The sequence below is a fragment of the Limulus polyphemus genome, unplaced genomic scaffold, assembly GCF_000517525.1.
Source record: "Limulus polyphemus unplaced genomic scaffold, Limulus_polyphemus-2.1.2 Scaffold48, whole genome shotgun sequence".
In the NCBI taxonomy this organism is placed as follows: domain Eukaryota; kingdom Metazoa; phylum Arthropoda; class Merostomata; order Xiphosura; family Limulidae; genus Limulus; species Limulus polyphemus.
This window is the reverse complement of record NW_013665658.1, coordinates 209,586-217,606: the sequence shown is the minus strand read 5'-3', so window position 1 is coordinate 217,606 and position 8,021 is coordinate 209,586. Positions and strand designations below refer to the sequence as shown.

General features: G+C 30.6%; 1 protein-coding gene across 1 annotated transcript in view; it reads right to left on the bottom strand.

Moving 5' to 3' along the window:
* Positions 1 to 2,322: 2,322 nt before the first annotated feature.
* LOC106462778 (piezo-type mechanosensitive ion channel component 2-like) overlaps positions 2,323 to 8,021 on the bottom strand; it is a 166,367-nt gene continuing 160,668 nt past the window's right edge. Inside the window, exons 43-45 of the mRNA XM_022390367.1 lie at positions 6,944 to 7,175; positions 6,028 to 6,296; positions 2,323 to 5,565 (exon numbers count right to left, since the gene is read on the bottom strand). Of these exons, the coding sequence (XP_022246075.1) occupies positions 6,050 to 6,296; positions 6,944 to 7,175 (479 nt within the window). The 3' untranslated portion in view covers positions 2,323 to 5,565; positions 6,028 to 6,049. The remainder of the gene's footprint in view (positions 5,566 to 6,027; positions 6,297 to 6,943; positions 7,176 to 8,021) is intronic.

The following is an 8,021-nucleotide window of genomic DNA, read 5'->3' as shown; positions in this document are numbered from 1 at the left end:
AGTAGCATATGTTGTTAGACTGTTGTTTGTCAGTGTCTAGTATTTTAACAGTATCATATGTTGTTAGACTGTTATTTGTCAATGTCTAGTATTTTAGTAGTATCATATGTTATTAGACTGTTATTAGTCTATGTCTAGTGTTTTAACAGTACCCTAACTAGTTCCGATGTACCATGTTTGTAATTTTCAAGGGTATACTGTGTGTGTACAGCAACATCTAACGAGTGTTGTTTCTCAATCTGATTTCTTCTTACATATTCCATTGAAAAAATTTTCTATAATGGTTTCAGTTGAAATCCCATATCATTCTCTACGAGTCTGTCTGCATTCTTGTCTATTTCAATAGATTATATAATATTTATTTGGTGAAAATATTTAGGTTCTGCAATGACTTTCTGTGAAATTGATTCTGTAATCACTTTGGTATACATGAGTGGCAACAGCTGATTTTTATATTTCCAAACTTCAGCAATAATCTTCATGTTCTTCTATTCTTATGTTTATAAAGCTGTAGGTAGCACAAAGTACTACTTATGTTGATTAGGTCTATAATTTGTGGGGCAATTTTTATTACTGCCCTTGAAAAGAGGGGTAATATTAGCCAACCTACAATCTTTTTTGCACCTGCCCACTATTCAAAGACTGATAAAAAATAGTAGCAAGTGACTCACATATCCAATTCTTAACTTCTTTCAAAACAATTGGGTAAATATTATCTGGAATATATAGTTAACTGCATTGGCAACAAAGATATCAAAATTAAAGAATAAGTTAAACAATTGGCAAGTTTTTTTTATTTTTATTTAAAGAGGATGACGTTTTGAGTTAGTGTTGGCCCGATAACTTTAAAATTCTTTAGCTTTTTAATTTTTTCTTAAAAAACTCAGAATTAATTTAATCATCTTGTTCCCATATAAAAGCTTTTCGGGATGAGGAATAGTGCATAAGTCTTCATTAGTAAACACTGAAAAGAAATAAAATTTTATACCCCGCCATCCCATAGGCATCAGATATTAGCCTTCCTGTATCACCCCTCAAAGGTCCTACTTCCATCCTAACATTTTGCTTACCCTTAATGTATTTGAAGAAATCCTAACTAATCCTTTTTACATTTTCAGCCAGCCTTTTTTTATATATACTTTTTTAATTTCCTAATTTTCCATTTGACCAACTCTCTTGATCTTCTATAATCCTTAAAATCTCTATCATTGCAATCAATTGAAACTTCTTACATTTATAATCCTTTTACTTAATTTTATCCTTTGTGGGCCAACCTGGTTTTTACTTTTAGTCATGAATTTCTTTGAAATACAAGCCTATAGATTGTTTAATAAAAACAGAGTACTAAAAAAAGAATGAGGAATGGCTTTATAAGTAAAATGTGAGTTACAGCCTCTTCAACTTGAGGAAATCAAAGGTAATAGCAATGAAGTTGAATCTGTTTGGGTTTCTGTTAGTGGTTATAAGGGGAGATGAGAAGGTTTTTAGTTGTAATTTATCATAGACCACCAGATGATACTGATGAAACTGGTGAGAAATATTAGAGTGGGATAAAGAATTCAACTGTTATAAGGTTATAATCATGGGATATTTTAATTTTAGGCATAAATATTAGGAAATGTTAGAGTTAAATCATAAAGAAGACATGTTTTTAAAAACTGTTCAGGATAGTTTTCTTTTAATAAAAGAACAGTTGACAGGGTAGAGGTTGGGGAGCATCTAGGTGCAAGTGTTCATTGCTCAATTAGATGTGATGTTTTTCCACATATGGATATAAGGAATAATAAGATTTTGGTTCCAAATTTCAAAAAGATGAGACAAAAATTATCTGTTGTGAATTGGGCAAATGAATTAGAACATGATACTAATCAAATGTGGAAATATATGTAAAATGAATTCTTAAATATATTAGATAGGCATGTTTCTCATTGGCAGAAAAGGGTGTTATAAAAATTGTTTACATTTAAGTAGGTCTCAGTTACTTCCATTATATCAAAATCTTCTGTTTTGACCCATGCTCTAAGGTCATTAAATTTATTTCTTATGTTTCTAGTGTTACATTAATAACAGTTTAGCTCACCATTAAAACTACCTTTGCACCTTGTTTCCACACTATACCCCTCTCTACATCTTTTAGAAATATTTGTTTCTAAAACAAATTGGATCCATATGGACAAACCATTTGACATTTCATGTATTATACCTGTCATAATTTCATCATCCCTTCACACAAACCACTTGACATTACATGTATTATGGCTGACAGTTTCATCATCTCTTTGCACAAACCACTTGATATTACATGTATTCTAGCTGTCATAGTTTCTTCATATCTTCACAGAGACCATTTGATAATACATACATTACAGCTGACATAGTTTCATCATCCCTTCATACAAACCATTTGGTATTACATGTATTATAGCTGTCCTAGTTTCATCACATCTTCACACAAACCACTTGACATATATATGTTCTAGTTAATGTAATTTTTAACATAAGTTCACTCAAAATACTTGATATTACATGTTTTCTAATTGTTCCATTTTCATCATAGTTTCACACATACTAACCACATTCTAGTTGATATAACTTGATAATAATAAGTTAGCATTATTCAACAAATTGTAACTTATATGTTATGTTATAAACTTCATCTTCTCAATGTAAAATTGACTACACAACCTACACTCTAATGAAGTATGTAAATTGTTAAGCTTCTTAACTTCTTTTCTAATTACAGTAATAACAGAATGTTATGAAACCGCAAAACACATTATACATAGCTGTAGCTTCCATAATGTTGAAGAAACCAAAGCTATTATAACACATGAACTTTCTAACAACCACCATCACCATTTCTTACTTTAAAACTTTTACAGTTTCCTTCACTAACCCTCTTTCCTTTGCACTTGATAAAAATAAAATAATGTTTGAGCTTTTAAATATAATCATTTCATCCTAACCACTCCAGTGAATCTTATACTAGTTATTATATCCATACAACCCACTAGCTATTATAAAGTAATCATTATTTTTAAACAGCTCAATTTATTGATTACAATAGTTTTGATCAAGCCATTATTGAGCTGTAACATCCATATTATTGAATACATCAATAAAAACAAGAACATAAGTGTATAGTGTTTATACTAATACAATATAATGTAATAGGGAACTTCACAAGAGAAATGCATAGTTTATCTAAGACAATACGTTTCTGAATTAATTTATCAAGACACAGACAATTACAGTTCATTATACAATACCTGACAAAACAATTTAAAACCCACTTGTTATATTTAACTATGTCTACAGATTATATTGAAATTTCATGAGGATAAGGACGGCGATAGAACAAGTACATTTTGAAACATTATACAGACATCAAGTAACATTCAACCACCAATGTTAAACAACTGTTTCTTGCTTTTCATTACTATACAGAAGCAAATAAGCTAGCCATCCATAGTTAATCATTACGTACATTGCTTGCTGATAAAAGATTAATAACTTGCTGCTGAAAGATAACCACTTCTAACAACCTATAACTGTTGAATGATCAACCATTTATAACAACCTGCAAATTTAACTTTAAGGTAAAACTGGTTAACCATTTATATCTCTAAAACATCACGATTGAGGTGTTGAATGTGTTTAACCACAAATGTAGACAAGTCAATTATAAGAAATCATTGATAAAAAGAGGTAACATTTAGCTTTATTTTCTTCTCTAAATTTTTCAAAAAATAGCATAATGTTTTTGTGGACAAGTTACAATACATGGGTTTGTGTAGCTACCTTAATTGTAACTACTTACAATCTTGTTATATTTCATCCATTTGTACAATATTGGTTAAAGAATTTAGGTTTTAGTTCTCAAAAGAAACTTTGGTAAATGCTACATAGCTATTGACTTTCAAGTTAAATGATAAAACGTAATAGTCTGTGATAATTTTTTTCCCTCTTGGGAAGAAAATTATTTAAAAACAAAATCTATACCTTAAGAGTTCAGATTGTCATTAAAAGCTCTGTAGATTATAAAGTAATTATATAATGAATTCTATAAAACTTAAATATTTTGTTTAGGAATAGTTGAGTGATGAATATATGCAAGGAAATGGATTGAATCCAGAACTTCATGTTAAGTATTCTAGTGTTATACTCGATAACTTAGTATTCCAGAAGAGGTGCTTACACCTAAACTTCATGCTAAACATTTCAGTTTTCTAACAGCCTAAGCCTGTATGTGAAAGGAGGACTGGAACACAGACTTCATGCTAAATGTTTCAGTTTTCTACCAGCCTAAGCCTGTATCTGAGAGGAGGACTGGAACATAGAGTTCATGCTAAATGTATCAGTTTTCTACCAGCCTAAGCCTGTATTTGAGAGGAGGACATGAACATAGACTTCATGCTAAATGTTTCAGTTTTCTACCAGTTAAATCAGTGTCCAACTTTTAAAGACTGGGAAGGCAAAAAACATATCAGAGCCATCCAAAGCATTTGATTCATCCCAGTCCTGACACAAATCGTAGCAACTAGAAGTAGAGAACTGTAAGAGGTGACAAGACCAAAACCTGAACCCAGGTTCCCTATGCACGGCACCAGTGATCTACCAATTTATTAGTAATTATATGAACTTACAAGTGAAAGTAAAAAAGAAGAGTGTAATAATATGACAACCACACTATGTCTGCTACACCGAGCATCTACAATGACTTTTGCTAAATACCAGGGCTCATCAGGCCACTGGGATACAGTCTGCATGGCAGTCATTGAGATGCTATTTATAACATCAATTACTTTAACAACACATGTTTTGGTGTGTACTAGATTAAGTTGGTGAATTGTTATTTTTATCAATTAAATCTATTTAAGTCATTGCACATCAAATTAGGTTTATGATTTTTATTAACACTATGTTATTTATCTATTTTAAATCAAGATACATAAAATAGGATTAAAACATGAAAAGTGTATACATACTAAGGTTAAAACAATTAAAACTCAACAAATGTGGCTTCAGTTTTCTGTTTTTTTTAGTTAACAGTTTGAAAACACCTCTTGATAACCTAAAGATATACATCAAAGATTTTTTATATCATTAATGACATGTAGGCAAGGGCACCCGCAGGAAGGGGTAAGGGGGGTCACTCACCCCCCCTGGATTCTGGCAATTTCCAGTCTCCCATAGAAGAAAACTATATCGATTTCATAATTTTTTCAAACTTGAGTTACTTGATCCCCCCTAATTTTTTTCTGCAGGCACCCTTGCATGTAGGTGTATAATTTTTAGAATTTAACATACTGGTGGCAAGATATCTTTATTTTATGTATATTTATTAACAATAAACTAGAAAAGTTTTCAGTAGTTTTTGAATAATTATAGTAGGTTTACAACAAGCTATTCAAGATTCATTAATTCTTTTATGTGTTTTACAGTTTGGATGAAAACACAATTACCATTTACAGATTTATCCACATTGCTTTTTGTTTAAATAAATAACATTGTTTTTCCAGCGATGAGTGAGTTTACAGCTTCAATACTGGGTTTGGTCCAAATCTGTGTAACAGTTTATAGAAAATTAAATTTAAATTTTTTTCCAAAACCATTAGGTAACATATCAAGCAACTGCAAGTTCATAATCAGAAAAGCTAGGTTTCAAACATGAAAAATATGATGTAATAAGCTCTGAATAAAAAATAAAGCTCATATAGTCTGTATATTAACAATACGAAACTAAGAAAAAAATATAAAAATAAGGAGTTCAAAAAGTCAACATTATAACCATGAAAATTATTCAGTGTTATTAAAGATTTTAGACTGTAGAACAACCTCAAAAATTCAAGATCACAGGACATTTGTTCTTTTGAAGATTAATAAAAATCAAAGAAGTTAGAGGTTTTAAAACCTGAAATATTAAATACAAATAAGGTAATCACTAGAGTCTACTAACTGTAGGGTAACGATACATAAATTAACATTTTCTTGTAATACATTTGAAATAAGCATTAACAAGCTTACGTTGCTTTGGATCCACATCATCTCATGGATAACGTGTCCATGCTATAAGTTTTTCAGGAGACCTATACAAGAAGAGAAGTTTTGCATACAGGTCTTCCTCCAAAGAAAACTCGGCATTTTCCCGGACAAGATAGATGTCTAAACAGAGTTGAAGCACACGGTCAACACAAGGCATGTCAGTGTACATGATGTTAAAGCTGGTGCCTGTTAAAGCACCACGTAGAATTTTGGATACCACTAAAACAAATGTGGTATATAATCCAACAATGCTGAAATACATAAGGAGAACTATTTTTAACAGTGTCTAAACAAGTGTGACATACTTAACATATCAGAAAGTATTAAACACAAACGTTTTGTATATTTCCTTAAAGGTGCATAACACAATGAGTTTCAATTCACTTCCTAAAATAGTATCAAATTTCACAGATAATCAAAGTCTAGTTAATAACTAAACTTCGTTGTAATAAATTTTCAAAACAGTATTTAGCAGAATCCAAGAACAACTATGACATCATTCAAATAAAACTTTAACTACATTAATTTTATCTTTCTGATAATTATTTACATACTTAAAAATATATTCATCACTGTATGTTGTATAAAACATATTTAGTAATCACTAAAGAGCTAATTAAAATTATTAAAGTATAAACTTGATAAGAAGAAATAAAGTAGTTCTGTACATATCACTAATTGTTTGAAAGTAACAAGGATACAATGGATAAGTGGAATTTACAATTTCTAGCATATTGACATCATAATCTTAGCAGAAAAAATTAATAACGAAATTGAGTGCCAAACAAATATTTCTTTTTTTGTCAAACAAACAATAAACTTTGGACCCCCCCCCCCAAAAAAAATAAAACAGCAACTGAAATGAAGTAAAGATACACAAAAATGAAACAAAACGTACCCATATCCTGAAAGAGCAGACAGTTCAGAAGGGAAAACTTTGTCATTGAAAGCAATCAGATGCAAGTAGTTACAATCTTTGGAGGAATAAAAAGGATAAGGAAAGTTTCTACTGTTGCACTCTTCTTGTATCTCCCACCACTCTGATTCAGCATTGAGGATATCTAAAGAGCCATACCTCAGATGTAGGGATAGATTTCTGAAGAGCTGTTGGTCTGCATTTAAGTGCTTTTCTGAAAAAATAATTTTAAGTTGCATATCTTAAAACAGTCTTATTCAATCACAGGTAACTCTTATAATTACTTAACCCAGACTATAACTGACACTCAAAATAAAAGCAACAAGCTAAATTACAGCAAAAAAATAAAAATTGCAGAACACTATAAATATGACTTACTGAAATAGTTAGTTAGAATTCTAATAAGAGTGTGAAGGGATGATGAAATTATGACAGGTATAATACATGAAATGTCAAATGGTTTGAGTGAATGTATGATGAATCTATGACAGCTAGAATGCATGTTATACATAAAGTGGTTTGTGAGCAGGTATTTTCAAGTAGAATACATGTAATATCGAGTGGTTTGTGTGAAAGGTTAATTAAACTATGACAGATAGAATGCATGTAATATCATATTGTTTGTGTGTAGGGATGGTAAATCAATGTCAGCTAGAATACGTATAATATAAAGTGGTTTGTGTGAAAGGTTAATTAAACTATGACAGATAGAATGCATGTAATATCATATTGTTTGTGTGTAGGGATGGTAAATCAATGTCAGCTAGAATACGTATAATATAAAGTGGTTTGTGTGAAGAAGTGATGAAACTATGACAACTACAATACACATGACATCATCTGGTTTGTGTAAATGTATAATGAATCAATGACAACTAAAATGCAGGTAATAACAAGTGGTTTGTGAGCAGGTATTTTCAAGTAGAATACATGTAATATCGAGTGGTTTGTGTGAAAGGTTAATTAAACTATGACAGATAGAATGCATGTAATATCATATTGTTTGTGTGTAGGGATGGTAAATCAATGTCAGCTAGAATACGTATAATATAAAGTGGTT